This window comes from Canis lupus, chromosome 12 (assembly GCF_003254725.2).
Source record: "Canis lupus dingo isolate Sandy chromosome 12, ASM325472v2, whole genome shotgun sequence".
Classification (NCBI taxonomy): domain Eukaryota; kingdom Metazoa; phylum Chordata; class Mammalia; order Carnivora; family Canidae; genus Canis; species Canis lupus.
In genome coordinates, this window is record NC_064254.1 from 4,721,033 (window position 1) to 4,743,092 (window position 22,060).

At 50.8% G+C, this 22,060-nt stretch overlaps 1 protein-coding gene across 1 annotated transcript; it reads right to left on the reverse strand.

The window, feature by feature from the left end:
- Positions 1–202: 202 nt before the first annotated feature.
- TULP1 (TUB like protein 1) lies at positions 203–13,100 on the reverse strand. Its single transcript, XM_035698133.2, has 14 exons — positions 13,054–13,100; positions 12,871–12,922; positions 12,056–12,485; positions 11,300–11,455; positions 10,240–10,341; positions 10,046–10,165; positions 9,614–9,732; positions 6,880–6,885; positions 6,623–6,793; positions 6,367–6,479; positions 4,983–5,097; positions 4,809–4,907; positions 1,911–2,082; positions 203–343 (listed from the first exon to the last, which is right to left on the reverse strand). Exons 1-14 carry the CDS (start codon positions 13,098–13,100, stop codon positions 210–212), a joined length of 1,836 nt encoding a protein of 611 aa, XP_035554026.2. The 3' UTR covers positions 203–209.
- Positions 13,101–22,060: the final 8,960 nt, after the last annotated feature.

Sequence of the window (22,060 nt, forward strand, 5' to 3'; positions counted from 1 at the left end):
CTCTGTCGGACCGCCGTCTGAGTTCCTCCCCTGCCTCGGCCTGTGCCAGGCCGGGGAGTGGATGGAGGTCACTCGGAGACCGTGCGCGCGGGGGGGGGGGTCAGCCCGCGACGAGAGAGGCGTCTTCAGTGGGGGCTTTGGCGAATGGACCCTGCCAGCCTCCACTGAATCCTTTCCCCCACCCTTGGCGGGCGCTGGGGGCGCTGGAGTCACTCGCAGGCCAGCTTCCCGTCGAAACTGGAGAGGGCAATGGCGAAGGCCTGCAGAGCGCACAGCGGGTACCGGTAGTCTAGGGTGAAGGCGTCCTCTGCCACGCGCCCGAACTGCAGCACGATGTAGTCGGCTGTGGACACACAGGGGCGGGGGTGTCTCCCAGTCCTGGCAGACAGTGTCCTCAACTTTGGGAGAAGTCTCCTTCCTGTGCACTGGGGCGGGAAACCTCAGCCACCATCTCAGTTACCCACTCTCCACCCTACACCCCTTATCTGGTGCAGCTGGCCCCACCTGCAGCATTAGCAGCCTTCTGACTGTAAGCCCCTGAGGGCAGGGACCCTGCCTTATCTTCTGCCACCCAGGGCTATGTGTATGACAGGCACTTAAATATAGGAACCTGTCACACGTGCCCCAGCCTACAATCCTTTTCTTATGTCTCGGGCTTCATTCCTTCTTCCCATCCCCGGCCCCCGTGTCTCATCTTAGATTGCCAGGCTCTATCCCTTGACTAGCCCCCTGACCCCCTACTTTATGGAGTGGCTCCACTCAGCCCCATCCCATATCTGGTCCAGGTTCACAGCCCCAGTCCCAACACCTCCCCCAGCATCCATAGGGACAGGAAGTTGCTAAAAATACCCCTGATCTCTGCAGGCCAGGCTCTACCAGAAATGTGATCTGGAGAGTGGTTTTCCAAGGCCTTGGGACAGGTGACACTGGGGACACATCCCTAGGATGGAGTGGGGGATGGAAGAAGTTGCTCAGTGTCAGCCAATCCCAGGAACCCAGGGTCCCTTGGGAGGTATCTTTCCATCCCAAACTTCCTCACCTTAGTGGGAACCTCTCCCCCAGGCCAGGGACATTTTTACTTCATTACGTTCTGGGTGTATCTTGGTTCCCTAACTCCTTGAAGGCAGGCCTTTGACCTTACTTGAGGGAGGACAATGGAGCAGGCACTCAGAAATGCTTGATATTACCTACCCTTACAAGGCAGCCATCTTGAAGGGCTTGAGAGCTGGGGCCCTGGAGCCAGACCACCTGGGTTCTCATGCCAGCTCTGCCTCTTACAGCTCTACCACCTTGGGCAAGTTACTTAACCTCTCTATGCCTCGGTTGTCTCATCTGCCAAATAGGGACAATAAGAATACCTTTCTCAGGTACTGGAGGGGATAGGGATGTTGAAAGATTTAATGATTCAGTATCTGTAAAGTCCAGAGAACAGTGCCTAGCACATAGGAAGCACTGTGTGTCTGTGAAATAAATTTTGATGACCAGTGGGTCCTCCTGCTGTTGCTGGGAGACCTTTGCTGGTGCTGGGAGGCACCACCCTTCCTGAGTCTCAGCAGCCTCTTTGACCACATAAAGGTTGGGCTATCAGTATTTCTCAAGTTCTAGCAGATTAACTCTCCCTTCAGCACAGTCTTTCTCACCCAGAATATTCCAATATCTATCCCAGGCTCTGGTCAATGTTAGAAAGAAGCCCTGAGACACCTGCTTGGAATATCTGAGGCTCCTGGAAGCATAGTGTCAATGCCCCTGCAGGAGGGGGTGACCTTCCTGGATATTCTGGCTCCAGAGATAAAGGACAGCTCTGTGTGTGTGCGTGTGTGTAAGTGTGTGTGAGTGTGTGTGTGTGTGTGTGTGTGTGAGAGAGAGAGAGGTGGTGGGGAACAGCCCAGCTTGAGCCTTCAGAGACTCACGGTCATCGGCGTGGACAATCTGGAAGTTCTTGACTGAGGCTTGTGTGACTCGACCTTGGAAGTTGAGGGTATAGGAGCCGCTGTCTTCATTCCAGACAGGTGGCTTGTTGTGCAGCTCGATGAGGCTCTCCAGGGTCTTGTTCTGCCAGCGTACCAGCAACCCGTCACTGGCCTGGGTGCCAAGGAGGAGTGTTAGGGGAAGAGTCATGGCTGGCCAAGACATCTTGGGACTGAGGGGAAGCGGCCTGGGGAACCTGTGTGTGCCTTTGAACATGTGTGCTAGTGTGCAGCCTAGAAACCAGTATGTCCTCAGGGGATCCTTGAGAGCCTACTTGGTCTTTGTGGTGTCCTTGTGTGAGAGGGCATCCCTCTGTGAGAATGGGATTTTGCCCTGGGATGCCAAAGTGGAGGGTTGGAGAGTAGCACCTGGCATACAGTAGGTGCTCTGTGCCCTTGGTACCGAAGGGGGTCTTAGGTACAGCCACATGCTGGCACCTGATCACAAGGAGGCACTAGACATGCTGGGATCTACAGGGAACTCACAGTTGTGCTCGGGGAGATGGACAGGTAAACAGTGGTTAAAATAAGATGTCCCGGAATAGAGTTTCTCAAACGAAGGAATGGTGTCTGTGTGATAGCGCTCTGAGATATTTCCTTCCTCAGTTTCCTTGGCACTAGTCACATTGATGGCTTAGAGTGAATCTGCTTCAAGATCACGTCCTCCAAGAAGCCTTTCTGACCCCATGTCTGATTTAGATGCCTTAGCTCCAAGTCTCCTTCCATAACATCTTGCTCTTACTATTTCTCCCACTGCACTGTAATAGATGGAATTAGATACTTAAAGGGCAGGTCTGGTATTTTACTGACAGCTGTGTGCCTCAGTTTCCCTCACAACAGGGTGTTGTGAGGATTAAATAAATTAATAGTGCGCGGAATGTTATTCAGATCAGTTCGTAGCACAGAGTAAATGCTCAATAAATGTCGGATTGTTCTGATAGTACTTGTGTTGATTTTGGATCTTCACTGCCTGGCTTTAATGAATGACCGTAGAATGAATGAACTGTGAAATTATGAGGAGTTACCCAGAGCGGCTCTGGGCAGTGCTTACCAAGCCCAAACACACTCGGGAGGCACTGCCTCTGGGGCATTCGTGTGTTTATTCCAGGCATGGAAGGAGCAACCATGTGACCTGTGGCTCCTCAAGACTACAGCTTTCCGTGCTTTGTGCCCCATGAGTTGGCCAAGCCTCTGATTCCAGTGTGACTTTCTAGCACAAAAGGATATGTGATAGGCTCACAGGGGTTATTTTTCATTGTGAACCAGTAAAGTGACATCACTGAGAGTGTGAAGCATACCAACCATCCTGTCTCTGAAATCCCAGGCTCACTGATGCAGTGCTGAGGAGCAGAGCAAAAGACTAACATTGCAGGAGGCCACCACTCCCCAGGATATCTCTGCATCTTTTTTTTTTTTTAAGATTTATTTATTTATTTATTAGAGAGAGAGAGAGAGAGAGGCAGAGACACAGGCAGAGGGAGAAGCAGGCTCCATGCCGGGAGCCCGATGCTGGATCACGCCCCGGGCCAAAGGCAGGCGCTGAACCTCTGAGCCACCCAGGGATCCCCACATCTCTGCGTCTTATCCTATACTTCACACACACATACACACACAAAAACAAGCAACTTTGCTTTTCTGAATAAAAGTCAAGGGACCCCTGGGTTGCTCAGTCAATTAAGCCTCTGCCTTTGGCTGAGGTTATGATCCTGGGGCCCAGGATCAAGCCCTGCATCTTATCGGGCTCCCTGCAGGGACTCTGCTTCTCCCTCTCCCTGTTATTCCCCTCACCATGCCCCTGCTTGTGCTCTCTCTCTTTCTCTCAAATAATTAAATAAAATCTTAAAAAAAAAAAAAAAAAAAAGTCAAATCAAGTCACTCCTGAAACCCTGCTGTGGCTTCCTGTTTGAGTACAAACCAGTCATACAGGTCCTATCTGCCCCTTATTCTCACCTCTCACCTCAAACCTACCAGGCACCATCCTGCCTCAGGGCCTTTGTACTGGCTCTTCCCTCTGTCTGGATGCTTTCCCCAGATATCTGTAGGCTTGCTCTCTCACCTCCTTCAGCTCCTTGCTTAAACATCACCTCAATGAGGCCTGCTCTGACCCTGTATTTAATACTGAACATGTACATATTTCTCATCTTCCTTCTCCTGTTTAACTTTTTATTTTTTCCCTATCACATCACTTTTTAAAAAATATTTTATTTATTATTTGACAGAGAGAGAGCACAAGCAGGGAGAGCCACAGGCAGAAGGAGAGGGAGAAACAGGCTCCCCGCTGAGCAAGGAGCCCACTATATGGCCCGATCCTGGGACCCCAGGATCATGACCTGAGCCGAAGGCTGATGCTTTGCCAAGTGAGCCACCCAGGTGCCTCCACTTCTCGCTTTCTAACATACTATACAATTTATTTATTTATCACAGTTATTGTCTAATGTCCATTTCCTCCACTAGATTGCCAGCTTCATAAGGGCAGATTCTTTTTTATTCACTGATGCCTCCCATCACCTAGAATACTCAGCACTCCTTACACACTGAATGTGTATAATACAATACACACAATATACACTTCATTCATTGAATGAATATATGAATGGATTATTTGGTGTAAACTGGAAAAAAAATCCCTCATTGCATTTGTTTCAATGAATTCAATTATAGAACCCCCTAATTCATTCCACAAGTTTCCAGAATGAAGTTGTGATGCAGGGTGAAGAGTGTGCTCAGGAAGTTGGGTATGGGCAACCCCCCACCCCCCCAGCTCCCCAGGAGTGGATCATAAGGGGGACACATGGGAGCAGGACCCTCAGGAAGAGGCATCCAGGGAGGTGCTGGGCTCACATTTCGCGGCCGGATGGGGACCCTCTCGTTGTCCGTGTTCATGCCAGGAATGATGACAGTCATGCGCCGGGGACCTCGGAAGCCCAGCACATTGGTTTCCTGGGAAGGAGATCCTGTTAGGCTGGCCCATGCCAAGGGGAGGCTCCTGCCAGGGGACCCAGGGGGGGTTCTCACATAGATCACGGCGGCCAGCTCCTGCCGAAGGCTCCCCACATCAGTACTGCCTCCTCCGCGGTGCGGGTTCTGCCCATTGTCAAAGACGGTAAAGCGGTTGCCCAGCAGATTGGACCTGCAAGTGGGGTGTGTGGGGGGGTGCTGGGGACAGGGCTTGGGGAATCTCATACCCCTACTCCAAGACCCATCCTCACAGCCAGGCAGTTTTGAGAGCTTCCTATGTCATGGGTGTCAGTGTCTTAGGACAGAGCAACCCATGTCCCCTGCCCCAGGCCCCCCTCAGGAGGTCTTTTTAAAAGCTGGATCTGGAAGGACCCTGGGCAGCCTTCAACTCTCAGCTCCATTTCTTTGCTGTGTGACCCTAGGCAGGCTAAACTCTCAGAGCCTCAACACCCCCCTCTGTAAAATGGGCATACTAATAGTATTTACCTCGCTTGGTCTTTTTTTTAAGATTTTATTTATTCATGAGAGACACAGAGAGAGGCAGAGACACAGGCAGAGGGAGAAGTGGGCTCTATGCAGGGAGCCCAACGTGGGACTCCATCCCAGGACCTTGGGATCAGGACCTGAGCCAAAGGCAGGCACTCAATCATAGCCACCCAGGCGTCCCTCACTTGGTCTTAATAAGGGGATTAAGTGGGTTAATATTTGGAAGTTAGAACTATGCCTGACACACAGATAGGCCTCACATAGGTGTTGTTAAGTACATAAGGATAAGAAATAAGACCTGACCCAGGGGTTCACCTTCCCCTTACCTCTCAGATGTGCAGTGAAGATTAGATGAGACATATAGGGAGACAGCACAGGGTAGGTGCTGGATGTTATTCATTCACTTACTAAATGTTTTAGTGAGTCGCTACTATGTACCAGGTGCTAGGAATTCAACCACAAACGAAACAGGCATAGTCCCTGCCCTCATGGACCTTATGACCTATTTCAAGTGAGGTTCCTGGTCCAGCAGCACTAGCATCATCTGGGTGCTTGCTGGAAATGGAGAATCTTGCCCCAAACCCAGATTCACTGAGCCATTTTAACTACAGTTCCAAGGGATCTGTGCACATTTAAGTGTGCGAAGCCAGAGCACCTGGGTGGCTCTGTCAGTTGAGTGTCTGCTTTCGGCTCAGGTCATGATCCCAGGGTCCTGGGATCGAGCCCGGCATCAGGCTCCCTGCTCAGCGAGGAGTCTGCTTCTCCCTCTCCCTCTCCCTCTGAGATCTCCCTCTCCTTCTCTCTCTCAAATAAATAAAATCTTTTAAAAAAAGTGTGGGATGCCCCAGGCCAGGGGACATTTCTAGAGTGCCCAGTGTGGTGGCCACTGCCAGGCGCAGGGAGATGGAAGTGACTTGCCATGGCGCCCTAGCCGCCCTGGGCCTCTTGGCCCCACCTCAGCTTCCCAATGAAATTCTCCCCTCCTCGGGACAGATTGGTAGGGTCGCTGGAGATGAGGTAATTGGCTGTCTTGCTCCGTTTCCGCTTCCTGCCAGCCAAGAGGAACACCTGGGGAGAGGGGGGAGACAGGTGGAGGAAGGAGGCCTGCGTGCCCTGAACACCCTGCCCACCCCCCCACCCCCACCCCCGCCAGCCCGACCGTCAGCCTGGGTTCCTGCCCTCTCTCCCCCTGCCACCTCTCCCCTCCCCACCTTCTTCTCTGTGTCCAGGTGCAGGAAGTAGGAGGGATACAGGCCCCGGTCCATGCCCTTCTTGTCTCGGGTCAGCCTGCAGCGGACAGTCCGGCCCTGCGGCGCTGGCCGAAGCACGAACTCCTGGGGCTCATCCACTTCCACCGGTGGGGATGGGGCTCTCTCCTCCTTCTGGGTCGGGGCAGAACGCACATCAGCCGCGGAGCACTAGCTCCTCTGCCCTCGCAGTCCCTAGCAGGGCAGGCGGGACAACTCACCGCTTTCTGTGTGGGAAGACAAGAGACAGGCCGGCTGCAGTGGCTCGGGCCCCTCGTGCTGCCCCCGCAGCTCCGCCGCCGGTAGGAGGCTCTGGGGAGCTGGGCGCTTTGTTACTATTTTGCTTCACTTGTGGCTAAGAGCCTGGAATCTGGAGCCAGACACGTGGGTTCAAATCCTCGTTCCACCACTAACTCTGTCATGTTTAACCACACTGTAACTCAGTTTTTTTCGCCTGAGAAATGCAGAGGTTGGGGCTGGATACCCAGGACAGATCTTACTTAACCTATACATTCACCAAACACTCATTTAAGTCTACCAAGGCGCCGGGCATAGTCCTAAGTATCTTCCAGTATTAACTAATTTGATTCTCTTAGGTCACCACTGACATAGGTGTCCAATTTTACTAAAGAAGTCGAAGCTCCGAGAGGTTAAGCAACTTGCCCAAGATCACACAGCTAGTGAGAAGCGGAACTGGGATTTAAATGCTGCCCAGCCTCCTGTAAGAGCCAGAGCCTTCAAAAGACTTTCTTTCTTTCTCTTTTTTTTCAAAAGACCTTCTTTCATGCGGACACTATGTCAAAGGGTGAACTGAAGTGGGGCCAAAGGTATGAACTGCTGTGTTCTAGGCACATAGTGTTATAGAAGTATTAGCTACTGCTGTTACTACAGTGAATAGTAACTACTCAATGCCTGTAGTAGCCAGCATCCAAGATGAGTCCTGGTGATCCCTGCCTCCTGATATTTTTAAAATATTTTATTTATTCATGAGAGAACACAGAGAGAGGCAGAGACACAGGCAGAGGGAGAAGCAGGCTCCTTGTGGGGAGCCCGACATGAGTCTTGATCCCAGGACTCCTGGATCACACCCTGAGCTGAAGGCAGATGCCCAACCACTGAGCCACACAGATGCCCGCCTGCCTCCCGGTATTTACACCTCATGTAGTCTCCTTCCACATCATATTAGAGTTGCTCTTTCTGACAAATGGAACATAGCAGAAGTGATGGGGGTATGGGGGCGTCACTTCTAAGGCTGGGCCATAATAGATATTGTGCCTTCTCCTTGCTGTCTCCCTTGGGCCACTCGAGCTCTGGGGGAAGCTGGCTGCCATGTCATTAGAACACTCAAGCTGCCCTGTGGAGAGGGCTCCAGCCAACATCCATGACAGTGAACCATTTTATTTTTTTTTAAAGATTTATTTATTTATTCATTCAGAGAGAGAGAGAGGCAGAGACACAGGCAGAGGGAGAAGCAGGCTCCATGCAGGAAGCCCGACATGGGACTCGATCCCGGGTCTCCAGGATCACACCCTGGGCTGCAGGTGGTGCCAAACCACTGAGCCACCCGGGGCTGCCCAACAGTGAACCATTTTAGAAGTGGATCCTCTCTTTCCAGCCAAGCTTTCAGAGTGACTGCAGACCCAACTAGCATCTTGACAGCAATCTCATGACCCTGAGCCAGAAGTACCCTGCTAAGCCCCTTCCAGATTCCTGACTTACAGAAATTAAGAAATGTTTGTGGTTTTAAGGCACCAAGTTTTGGGGGTGACTTGTCACACCACAATACAGAGGTAAGACAATGAATGAATAAATAAGCTTATCTTGCTCATGGAATAACTCCAAACAACAGTTTGGTTGCATTCCCCTATAGAGTGGCCTGGCCCAGCCTGGTGACCCCACAGCAGCCCCTTTGGTTCTCACATGCTTGGTGCCCTCCATGCTCATGTTCTAAGGGAAAACCATGATTCCAACTCCAACTTTCCCAGTAGGGAAGAGAAGGGACTGCCAGCCTGGGTGTGTGCTATATGAAAGCCACTAAGAATCCCTGATTATGCTGCGGTTGGCCTTTTTTGCTGAGGGCAGGTTTGGACTGTATGTGAGGTGAGGCTGGTGTCGGCAAGCAGACCCTTAGCCTGCAGGCAAGTGAGCACCTCTTCTCCACTCTGGGCTGCTCCAAGAAGAAACTTGGGAAACGCAAGACTATGTTTGGAATGCAGTGTGCAGAAAGCCAGAGCTTATTCAAACATTTCCACAGCTGTGAATTTCTAGGGCCTACTGTATTGAAGGCTGCACGGCAGTTATATTCCCCGCTGGAGATAAGAAACTCACCTTTCAGTTTATATATCGGTATCTGGTGATGTTGGCTAATGTGAGTCAGTCCCTCAAGACCTGACCACTCCTGAACTAACTAATAAACCCGTATGGAGGAGGGTGCTGGAGGCCCCTGTCTGCCAGAGTTAACCTTTCAGCTGCCGGAAGGTTGGGCCCTCCTGGGTTGGGGGGCAGGTAGCAGCAGAACACACTTGGGTACTAGCACGGTAGCATGAAAATATTTTAACAACTCATACAATCATTGCCCAAGGGGGTGCACATGTGCCCGTCTGCCTGTGTGTCGTACCTCTCTGGTACAGAAAATGGGTGTCTCTTCACAGCGGCCGTGTGAGCATCTCTGGCTGGGTCTGCTGGGTTAGGCTGCAGAGGGGAGGACTTAGAGTCCAGATAACATCAGGCCCCCAGGGGGCCAATCCCAGCCTAGTGACCCCTCCACTGCTTTTGCTGTTCTCACAAGGCTGGTGCCCTTTGTCCTATTGTGTCATCAGAGAGGGAGCCAAGATTCTAACCCCAAGCCATTCCCCAGGCCCCCCGCCAGGTTCCACACTCTTGTCCCTCCCAAGCCCAGGTCCCTGCCACTGCTCCTTGAAGGGGCCTCAGCCCCCTTCCCCTCTGGATCCTGACCTTTTTGCCTTTTCCTTTTGCTTTGCCCTTCTGATTGCTGTTCTTGGTTACCACGCCTGCCACTTCTCCCCCCTCTTCTTCTTCCTCCTTCTTCTGCTCTTCTGAGCCTTTGGAAATGCCTGGACATAGTGGCGGGACAAGTCTGTGAACCCCTTACCCTGTGGAGCACCTCATGTTTTGCAAAGCACTTCTAACATCCATGTCTTACTCAGACCCTCCCCACAAACACAAGAGTAATCCCATAATACTAGTATCAGAGACTCAGAAAGGCTAAGATACCTGCCTGAGGCCACACAGCTATTAAAGTGGGGATCAAGATGCCCCTCAAGACTTGTGACTCTGAGCCCCCTCCTTACCCTACGCTGAACTCCGGCTCCCCACCCCCCAGGACTGCCTCTAGATGTCATGGCACCAGAGGCCTCTGTCACCCACCTTTCTTCTTCTGAGCTTTTTCAGCTGGGCCTTCTTCCCCAACCAGAAACATGGCTGCTGGGGTCTTCTTTGTCACTCTGGCCGGGCTCCCTGAAGGGTCCTGGTCAGCCTCCCCAGACCCTGTGTATGCGGATGTGAAGGGGTCACACTCCCCTACAGCCAGAGTCCCATGTTCTTCCAGAGACCGGCCTCACCTTTCTTCTTCGTCTTTCTCATCTTGGTCCCCTCCCCAGCTGGTGCCTCCTTTTTCTTAATGCGCAGAGGTTTGGGTGCGGGGACGGGGCTTGCCAGGTCCCCTGGAAAGGGAGATAGGGGTTAGGCAAAGAAGAGCCTGTTGGGGCTGAAGGCCACCTTCCCACCCACTTGTCATTCCTTCAGTTTCCAGGGAGGCTGAAGGCCTGACGATGGCTCAGTCTGTCTTCGGCTCGCCACTTTTTAATTTTTTTTAAGATTTTATTTATTTATTTGACAGGGAGAGAGAATAGGAGTAGGGGGAGCAGCAGAGGGAGGAGAGGCAGACTCCCTGGGAGCCTGACGTGGGGCTCAATCCCAAAACCCTGGGATCATGACCTGAGCCAAAGGCAGATACTTAATGGACTGGGCCACCCCAGCATCTCTGCGTGTTGCATTTTAATCCTGAGTCTGTAAAGGGCTGGAAAATACCAGGAGCTTCAAAAGCATTACAGAATGAATGAACATCTAACTGATGTTCTAACTGAACATCTGATTCCCAGCTCCCACCCCATCTTCCCCAGAAAACTTCCTCTAGCAGGTGCTACAGACGGCACTCTGTCCCTCCCACAGAGGCCCAAGATCCTAGCTACCTGTTCACATTGAGACCAGACTGCGGTACCTGTAGGGCGAGGTGCCCAGGCCAGACAACCATCATAGCACTTATTTCACTGACTGATTTTTACAGTAATCACTTTGATACTTTTATAAAAATTATAACTATAATTCATATTGAGTTAAAAAAACCACTAAAAAAATCACAAAGAAAACTAAAATCCTCCACTTTCCCTGGCTCACAGAGCCCTCTGGGCAGGCAGTGGTGGGAGCTCATATTGATCTCTGTACTTGGGGGCCATCAGGAGAAAGACACCAGAGAAAGAAACTCTTGTGTCCAGGCACTGGGTAGTGTTCTGATGTCTCAACTCTCATATCGCTGAGGCCCCTGAGCCCCTGAAGGACAGGGCAAGTTTTACAGTGTGTGTGTGTGTGTGTGTGTGTGTGTGTGTGTGCTCCTTCTCTCACCCTTCTGACCCTGGGCCTTGGCCCTCCTCTCCTTGATCCCGGCAGAAGTCTTCTCTTTAGGAGGCTTCTTGGGTGGCAGAGGGATTTTCTCTTTCTTTTCCTCCTCTTCTTCTACCTCTTCCTCTTCCTGGTCCTCCTCTTCCTCCTCCTCATCCTCTGTAGGTAGAAACTCCTCATAATGGGGGCCGGCATGGGCCCGGTTATCTGGGAGCCCAGTCCCCCCAGATTGCTGGGAAGTGGTAAATGAGAGCCAGGGGTGGGAGTTTCCCCTTCTGGAACAGGAGCAGGAGGAGGAACAGTCCAGCACCTTCCTCAAAGCACGGGGGCCAATTCCCAAGGTGTTCGGGTGCAGGGAGTGGGGGCTGGGGGAATGCTAGGGGCTTGGCAGTCCTGTCCAGGGACATACCCTTCTCTGTAGGGCCTTCGCCCCCTCCGGGACCCCACTCCTCACACACTCCTGCCTGTCTGCTAGTCTCCCCTTCTCGGCCCCTTCGCTGCCCCCGCGCTGCCCCGCTCGGCTTCTCCGTGGCCCGGAGCAGTTACCGACCTCAGCCAGACCCATCTGGGCTAGCTCCGGCCCCTAGCTTAAGGCCAGACTCTGAACCGCCCCGTGCCTCAGTTTCCCCATCCAGAAAACAGAGTGACGAATAAGAGAATACACTTTTAATCTGGCTCCCAGAGCGGCCGGAGGAGGGGCGGCTGCTTCTGGGGCTTCGCGCCTCCCCTCGCCTCCTCTCCCCGCCGGCGCCGTCTCACCGTCCGCGGCGTCCGGGGCTCGCGCTACCAGGAAGGTTTCCCGCGGGTCGCGCTTGGCCTCGGGGTCCCGGAGGAACTTGGCGTAGACGGTCTGCGGCGGCCGCGCCTCCGGGGGCGGCGGGGCCGGCTCCTCCCGCGCCTTCCCGCAGCGGCCGGCTGAGCCGAGAGGCCGGGTCAGGCCGGGAGCCCCAGACGCTGTCCCGCTCGGCCCCCGCGCGGGTCTGTCCTGGGCGCTCTCTCCACCCCGACACCCCAGCCCCCACCCACTCCACCCCCGCCCCCGGGCTCCAGGACTCAGCCGCACCCCTCCCGCCCCCTCACCCTCGGCCCCCCGCCCGCCTCCGGGTCTCCGGGGCCTGGATCCTTTAGGGCAGGGGGACTCGGGGGCCTCTGTCTTCTTCTTCCTCAACTTCTGCCCCTTGGCGGGTCGCTGCGGAGCGGGGTCGGGAGGAGGGAGAGGAAGGAGAGGGGGGCTCGGACGGCTGCCCATGACCCTCTAATCCCTTGAGCTGCCAGAAATAACCGCGGATTATCGGGAGGGGAACTGCAGCCTCCTTGGGGTGAGGAACAATGACCCCTCCCATGCATCACGGCCACGTCCAAGGCCCCAGAGCCTCAGCTTCTCCCCTGGACATCCCATGCCCCCAAACACATTTCCTCAAAAAAAAAAAAAAAAAAAAGCAAAACTGCAGGGAAGCAACCCCCCAGACGCTGTAGAGGGGACACGCCCCACTCCAGATCGCCTACCCTGCGTAGGGCTACTGCAAAGTGGAGATGAGGTTCCCCTCGCCTCCTTTCCAAGCAGGGGGACATACCTGCTTGGGGCGCTGCTGGACCTCCGGGCTCTGGCCTTCCTCCTCATGTCCGCTGAGGGTGGCAGAGGCATCAGTCTGTCTTCCTCCCCTTTCCTGTCCTCCCCAACCCCTCCGAGCCCTGGTCCCCCAACCCCAGGGGTCAGGCAGGTAGAGGTGGTGAGGGTGGTGGGGCTGCTTCCGCACCTGTCGGAGGCCCACACCTCTCGGAGGGTGTCGTCCTGCAGCGGCATGGTGCATTCGCCTATCCGCACCCCCTTCTCTGGCCACCCTGCGGCTGGAGGAGCCTCCCAGCGCTCCCGGCTAATCCAGGCTCAACCTCACCCCACCTCCCGCTGGCCCAGGAGGGCGGCAGCACTGGGGGAGGCGCTTCTCCTGGCCCATGACCCTCGCCCCCCTGGCCCATTCCACAGGAGGAAGAGGCTGAACTGCCAAGTGCTCAGACCACCAGCACCCTGAAGGAGGCCATCAGTGCCAGCCCCGCCGTTTCCCACCCAGCTTTGGGTTAGAGGTGCCAATTTGTAATTTGTTAGGGGTTAGTGGGGTGTGGGAAGAAAATATTAGATCGGATCTTGTATTTATTTTTCATAAAAACTGAGAATTAGGATTTACTGATATTTAGTATATAAGGATTGACAGGAGCATGTGTATATACAGTACTTGATTGAGAAAAATTATGGATGTACACTTACATTTTTTTTTTTTTTTTTTTTTTTTTTTTGCTGACAAGGAACATGCTTTTGTAAAAGTTTAGAGATCAGGGGGTACCTGGGGGGCTCAGTCGGTTAAGCATCTACCTTTGGCTCAGGTCATGATCTTGGGGTCCAGGGATCAAGTCCCACATCTGGCTTCCTGCTCAGCAGGGAGTCTGTTTCTCCCTCTCCCACTGTCCCTCCCCACTGCTTGGGCTCTCTCTCAGATAAATAAATAAAGTCTTTAAAAAAAAATTTAGGGATCCCTGGGTGGCGCAGCGGTTTAGCGCCTGCCTTTGGCCCAGGGCGCGATCCTGGAGACCCGGGATCAAATCCCACATCGGGCTCCCAGTGCATGGAGCCTGCTTCTCCCTCTGCCTATGTCTCTGCCTCTCTCTCTCTCTGTGTGACTATTATAAATAAATAAAAATTAAAAAAAAAAGTTTAGAGACCAGGGATATAGTTTTTTATTTTTTTAAAAAGTAATCTCCTAGCCTCAAGGTGGGGCTCAAACTCATGACCCCACTCATGACCCACTCATGACCTACGGATCACATAGGAATCACGTGGTCCACCAACTGAGCCAGCCAGGGCCTTCCCCAAACCAAGGATATAGTGTTGATATGATTAATATCATGGGCAAAGTTTGGTTCAATGCTAAGGAAGCCCAGAGGAGGGGTCCCAATCAGCTGTCCTGCAGGCTTCCTGAAGCCCGATCTAAAATTTTAAAAATGATGAATAGGAATTCCACAGGCAATAAATAAATAAATAAAAATAAAATTTAAAAAGTGGGATGGATTACCTAGAAAGGGAGCAAGATGAAGGCCTAGAGGTTGGAAATAGCCAGATGTGTTCAAATGTTCAGCACCAGGAGACAGGCAGTCATCTCATACATGGGTCAGCCCTGAGCTCTGCCACTTAAGGGCTAAATGTCCTTGGGTGACTTACTTAGCCTCTCTGAGCCTCCATTTCCTCATTTATAAAATGGGCTTGACCTGGTAAGGATATTGTTCAGATTCAGGGAGATGAGAGGCACTTGTGTGGCTTAGGCGGCTAAGTGTCCAACTCTTGGTTTCAGCTCGGGACATGATCTCGGTGTCCTGAGTTCAGCTGTGCGCCGTGGCAGGTTCGGTGAGAAAGGAGCATGCAGTGGGTGCTCAGCAACTGGTAACTGTGTGCCCCTTTCCACTGAACTTCCACTTCATCCCGGTCTCCTCAGCATTTACACCCCTTTTTTTTTTAAATTTTATTTATTTATGAGAGACAGAGGCAGAGACACAGGCAGAGGGAGAAGCAGGCTCCATGCAGGGAGCCCGACGTGGGACTCCATCCTGGGTCTCCAGGATCATACCCTGGGCTGAAGGCGGCACTAAACCACCGAGCCACCTGGGCTGCCCTCTTTTTTTTTTTTTTAAGATTTTTATTTATTCATTCATGACAGACACAGAAAGAGAGAGAAAGAGAGGCAGAGACACAGGCAGAGGGAGAAGCAGGCTGCATGCAAGGAGTACACCTCTTGATACATGAGTGGGGTTCATTTTTTCAATGACGTAATGAGTGCATTTTTAATTCCATTCAATTCTCCAAAGAGTCCAGTGAGATAGGCGGGGTGGAGATGATTATCTCCATTATATGGATGGACACACTGAGGCCCGTGGAGGTGACGTGAGTGCTCGGGGAGTGCTGGCGTCAGCCAGATCATAAGGTGGCTTGGTTGGGGTGTGAATCCAGACCTGACTCCTGTAAGAGCCTTTACCCCTAACCCTTGCATGTTTTATGCAGTCACAAGGATTAGAGATGGGGCATGAAGGAAATAGTCAGGCTTTTGTATCCCATTTGCTTGGTCCACCTGATCCAGATTTGCCCTAATCCATCTTCCTAAAATACCACTTCTTCAGTTGACACCTTTGCTCAAGAACATTCATCGGCTCCCTACTGCCTAAGGACCAGGTTTAATTTTTTTTTCTTTTTCTTTTTTTTTCCCCCCTTTTTGTAAGGGCGCAGGACCGGGTTTAAATGTGCCAGGCTGGCATTCAAGGCTCTCCCTCGTCTGACTCCAACCTGCCTTTCTAATTGGAGGGCTATCCCAAACTGTGCTATTCATCCAGGCGCATAGGTTTGCATATGTCCTTTATATTCTCTCTCCTCCATGCTTTTGCTTAAGCTCTTCCCACCCGGAATGCCTAGCCTGTTCCAAGAAACCTGTCCAACTCTAAATAGCCCTCAAGTCCCCACCTCCAGGATTCCTTGGCCCTCACGGGCCTCTGCATACATAGTAATAATATTAATAATAATAACAACAACAACATTTATTGCCCACCTACTATGTGTCAGTTTCCTTGTTCCCCTTCTCTCTCCACCCTCACAATAATGTTTATGAGGCAGACATTAACAGCCTAATAGCAAAGATGAGGAAATTAATGGCTGAGAGTCAGTCAACACGTATTTCCAGAGAGCACTTTGTGCCAAACAGTATGCTAAGCCCTGGTCATCCAGTGATGGACAAAAAGTTATGGTCCCTGCCCTCATGGAGCTAAACTTCTGTGGAAGACAGGGAGTAAAGACACAAATACACCAATTAGTTGATGTGTGATCTCGCTGTTATTAATTGTAATAAATGCCAAGAAGAAAAAGAACTGGGTTCTGCGAAAACAGCAGGTGGGAATCTGGGCTGGATTTAGAGGACAGACAAGGCTATCTGGGAAGGGAGGTTTTTTTTTTTTTTTTTTTTTTTTTTTGGGGAAGGGAGTTTTTAAACTGAGCCCTGATGGGCTGCCTGGCTGGCTCAGTCAGTAGATCAGTAAAGCGTGTGACTCTTGATCTTGGGGGTGTGAGCTTGAGCCCCACGTTGGAGGTAGAGTTTACTTAATAAATACTAAAATATGTTGAGACCTGAAGGCTTTCAGAGACTAGGAATGAGATCCTTCCAGGCATAAGGCACAGCTTATGCAAAAATCTCGAGGCAGCAAAGCACTTGGCACAACAGAACAGGGGCACCACTGGATAGGGCTTCAAGACCCGCTCTTTAGAGGGTTTCTGAAGATCTCAAACCCCAAATACATGACTAAGAACCAGAGGACACCTGGGGCTCAGTGCTGATCTGACAAGGCAAACTGGAAAGCTAAATATCCACATTCTTTTTTTTTTTTTTTTAATTTATTCATAGACACACACACACACACAGAGGGAGGCAGAGACACAGGCTGAGGGAGAAGCAGGCTCCATGCTGGGAGCCCAACCGACTTGGGACTGATCCTGAGTCTCCAGGATCACATCCTGGGCTGCAGGCGGCGCTAAACCGCTGCACTAACCGGGCTGCACCAAATATTCACATTCTAATAGTACCAGGGCCACAGGGAAACTTTCATATCTTAAACCAGAGAGGCCTGCACTGGACTAGAGATGGACCGGGTGGTGGCCCAGGTCAGAGGACACTGCTTTGGAATGTAGGCCCATGTGAACAGCAGAAGCTCTTAAGTGAAGAAAAAGTTTAATTCATTTCTCAGACCTCTCCTCTTGGGCTGCATGGATGTGATAGATGTTTGCATAATAAAAGTGTCCATTTCTCCTGCTTCTTTTCATGTTCTGAAGGTTCTCATGAATTAGCACTGGTATTCTTAAAGTTGCACATGGCAGCTGAAGAACATTTTAAAATATTAAAAACAATTCATACGACTTAAATTTGTATATATGTAGTTCGGGACATAACTTGTGGGGCATGACAGCTGTTTCTCACATTGACACATCAGATGCTATTTGGGGAACAGTTCTGTTTTCCTAAAAATATTTAATAAGATGGAATTAAAATTTCTAAAACTATTTAAATCTGATTACATTTTGCTACTTATTAATTATAAACCATATTTGCCATTAAATTTTAATACATAGGGGATCCCGGGGTGGCTCAGTGATCTAGCGCCTGCCTTCGGCCTAGGGCATGATCCTGAGGTCCCGGGGTCAAGTCCCACATCGGACTCCCTGCATGAAGCCTGCTTCTCCCTTGGCCTGTGTCTCTGCCTCTCTCTCTCTCTCCTTTCTGTCTCTCATGAATAAATAAATAGAATCTTAAAAAAAATAAAATAAATTTTAATACATAATTTTGAATATATTAGAAAAGTCACTTTTGAAAACAGGTGAAAAATAATTTTATTAAAAATAGTTTCTGGGATCCCTGGGTGGCCCAGCGGTTTAGCGCCTGCCTTTGGCCCAGGGCGCAATCCTAGAGACCTGGGATCGAATCCCACATCGGGCTCCTGGTGCATGTAGCCTGCTTCTCCCTCTGCCTGTGTCTCTGCCTCTCTCTCTCTGTCTCTGTGTGACTATCATAAATAAACAAAAATTAAAAAAAAACAAAATAAAAATAGTTTCTTTTTAAATTTTTTTATTTTAAAAATTATTTATTTATTCATGAGAGATACAGAGAGAGAGGCAGAGACATAGGCAGAGGGAGAAGCAGGCTCCCTGTGGGGAGCCCGACATGGAACTCGATTCCAGAACCCTGGGGTCATGATCTGAGCCAAAGACAGGTGCTCAACCACTGAGCCACCCAGGTGTCCCAAGTTAATTTTATTTAAAAAAAAATTTTTAGGGCAGCCCCGGTGGCTCAGAGGTTTAGCGCCACATTCAGCCAGGGGCGTGATCCTGGAGACCAGGGATTGAGTCCCACATCGGGTTCCCTGCATGGAGCCTGCTTCTCCCTCTGCCTGTGTCTCTGCCTCTTTCTCTCTCTCTGTGTCTCTCATCAATCAATAAATAAAAAATCTTAAAAAAATTTTTTTAAAGATTTTTTATTTATTTACTTGAGAGAGAGCACACACAAGACAGCACAGAGGGAGAGAGAGAAGCAGACCCCTCCCCACTCCAGCAGAGTGCCCACCCCCAGGCTGGATCCTAGGACCCTGAGATCTTGACCCTGAGCCAAGGGCAGCCACTGAGCCAACTAAGCCACCCAGGAGCCCCTTTAAAATTTTTCTTAAAATATTTATTTGAAAGAGAGACAGAGTGAGGGAGAACATGGAGTGTGAGGGGCAGAGGGAGAGGGAAAAGCAGACTTCCCTGCTGCAGGGAGCCTGATGAGGATGCGGGGCGGGGGGGGGGGGGGGGGCGGGTAGAGCGCTGATCAATACCAGAGGCCAAGGAGGACATTTTACAGACTGAGTCACTCAGGTGCCCCCTCCTTTTTTTTTCTAAAGAATTTTTATTCATTTGAGGAGGATGGAAAAAGTGAGAGCATGAACAGGGGGTAGGGGCAGAGGGAGAAGGAGAAGCAGACTCCCTGCTGAGCAGGGACCCCCCCCCCCCATACGGGGCTTGATCCCAGGACCCTGAGATCATGACCTGAGTCGAAGGCAGATGCCTAACTGACTGAGCCACCCAGGTGCCCCAAAAGGTTTTTATTCATTTATTTAAGAGAGAGAGAGCACGAGTGAGGGAAAGAGCAAAGGGAGAAGGAGACACAGAATCTCAAGCCGACTCCACACTGAGCCGGAAGCCAAACATTGGGCTTGATCTCATCACCCTCAGATCTTGACCTGAGCCGAAATCAAAAGTCAGATGCTTAATCAACTGAGCCACTCAGGTGCCCCTAAAAAGATTTTTGTTGTTGTTATTGTTGCTTTTAACATTTATTATAGTTACTTTTGAGGAGAATGTATTCATATTTTGTATACTTGGAATGCAATTATATTTTTAAAAATCCTTGAAGAATTAATGCAGGTTCAGATCATGATAGGAACAGAAGGTAGCAAAGTGGAACTCAGAAAACAATGAAAAGAAATTTCTGGGTCTCGGTGACACTAGATTCAATGAGAATATGTGGGGAATTTAGAGACAGTATAACTAAATGTCCAGATTTGGGTCTGACCGGGATTTAGAAGTGAGCATCAAGATTTTGGTTAAAATGAATGTCAGTTTAGGAATAAGAATCAGATCAGGAACACAGATGACTTCTAATACCTTCTGATTTAATACCATTGCAACAGGCCTTTTTCAAAGAGAAACATGCTCAAATTTCTATACTTACACCTTGTTTTGGTCTAAAAATGACATTTCTTAGCTTGATCACTGGCATTAGTTACCAGATTCAATTCCACATGAACTTTAGCTGTTTTCTAAAATCAAATCTCCATTTTAAAATAAGATTTTATTTATTTGTTTGAGAGAGAGAGAGAGAGAGAGAGAAAGAGAGAAGGAGCCCGGGGGATAGGCAGAGGGAGAAGCAGACTCCCTGCTGAGCTGGGAGCCCCACCTTGGGCTTGATCCTAGGACTCTGGGATCATGACCTCAGCCAAACGCAGATGCTTAACCAATTGAGCCACCCAGGTGCCCCCCTTTCTTTTTAACTAAGCTCCACACCCAGTGTGCAACTCAATGCAGTATTTGAACTCAACTTCCTGAGATCAAGACCTGAGCTGAGATCATGAGTCGGATGGTTACCTGACTGAGCTACCCAGATGCCCCTAAAAATAAATCTATTTTCGGAAGACAGAGATTCCCCGCCACCCACGCCAACTGGGATGCTGATAAGTAAGGACTTCTACCATGAGCCAGGCACAATTTATCCTCACAGCATGCTTGCATATCTGCAGCTCAGACAAATTAAGTGACTTGTCCAAGTAACTTGGAGCCATAGTGTTGACCAAACACCCTGGTGTTACTTGTGTCATCACTGGTCCCTGCGGAAACTTTGAAAGGTGAGTGGGCACATTGTTTCACCTCTCTATGGGCCCGTTTTCTAGTCATAGTGGTGACAATAATTGTACATGATGTTAGGGAAGTTTCGGGAATGGAACGATGTAGGTGCTTAGCACAGTGCTGAGCACAGAGCAAGCGCCCTATTGATGTCGGCTGCATGTCTTTTACCTTCATTTTACAGGTGAACAAATGTGAGGCCCAGGTCTCTGAGGGGCTCAAACCCAGGGCTCCCTGGGTCAGCATATGTGGTGCAATGGTGACAAGAGGGCATATTGGGAAAGTCTGAAGCAGTGGTTGAGAGTTGGAGATGTTGCCCAGAAATAGACTCAAGAGTCCTGCTTCACCACATTCCAGCTGGGAGACGTCGGGCAAGCTTTCCCCTCTGGCTTAATGTATCTTGCCCTCAACCTCAATTTTTCTTTTCTTTTTAAGATTTTATTTAGTCACGAGAGACACAGAGACATAGGCAGAGGGAGAAGTAGGCTCCCTGCCAGAAGTAGGGCAGGGGAGCCTGATGCAGGATTGGATCCCAGGACCTGAGTGGAAGGCAGATGCTCAACCACTGAGCCACCCAGGTATCCCATGGCATAGTTTAACCAGAAGTTCAGGAACTGGATCATGGTTAGAGTTGGGTTGGGGTGAGGTTTAGGGCTGAAGTTTATACCAGGGTTGGGTTTCAGGTCAGAAATAGGAAGAGCGCAAGGGTGGGATTAGGTGTCACTGAAGGTGTCTGGCACACTTAGAAATGGGCATTTATGGGTTCTGGGATATGGCTGGTGCTAGGGTTAGTGTTTGATGCAGTGGCTCTCAGGCAGGGCATTTGGAAATGGGGGGAGGTGTTTTAAGTTGTCACAATGGGGGCGCCTTCTGTGGGGCCAGAAATTCTCACTCTTTAAATTTATGCCCTTGGTCAAGTCATGGTTCTCAAGGTGGGGTCCCTGGACCAGCAGCTGCACCAGCGGTCACTTGGGAAGTCAGTGGCAGCGCAAATTCTCTGGGACCTTACCACTGAGCACCAGCAGCTGGGGAGCTGGGGCGCAGAGGCGAGGGGAGCAGTCGGCACTCTAGCACCCCCTGGGGGATTCTAGTGTCCACTCAAATGTGAGAACCACCGCAAAACAGCGCGGTTGAGACTGACACTGCTTCGCCCTCCGGCAGGTGTCCACACTTCTCTGAATAACGGAGCACATCTCATGAGCTGCGGATGGCGCGGTCCATGAGGCAAGGGACTTTGAACGTCCCGGTCACCGCTGTCTCTTCTCTCCGTGTTGAGGAACTGACCGAGGAGACAGAGACAGAGCTATCCGTGAACAGGGAGGGGAGACCCTGCCTTTCCCTTATTCTCTTGGTTCCCAAAAACATGAGGCTAAGGTTTCCCGGGTTTCCCGATAGATTTCTGGCACCAAGGACCTCTCTACATGCCTGCGGGTCCTGCTGGCGCTGGGGGCGGAGGTGTGGGTTCTGGAACACCCACCGTGCACTCGCCCCAAGTCCCTTTGCGTGTCCTCGGGGCACGATTGCGGCCTGGGGGCCTTCCTCGACAATTTAGGACATTTTTCCTTTTTTTATTTTTTTTTTTAAGATTTCTTTATTCATGAGAGAGAGAGAGAAAGAGAGAGAGAGAGAGAGAGAGGGAGAGAGGCGCAGAGGCAGAAACAGGCTCCATGCAGGGAGCCCGATGTGGGATTCAATTCCAGGACTCCAGGGTCACGCCCTGGGCTGAAGGCAGGAGCTTTAACCGCTGAGCCACCCAGGCGTCCCAACTTTTTTTTTTTTTTTTAGATTTTATTTGTTTATTCATTCATGAG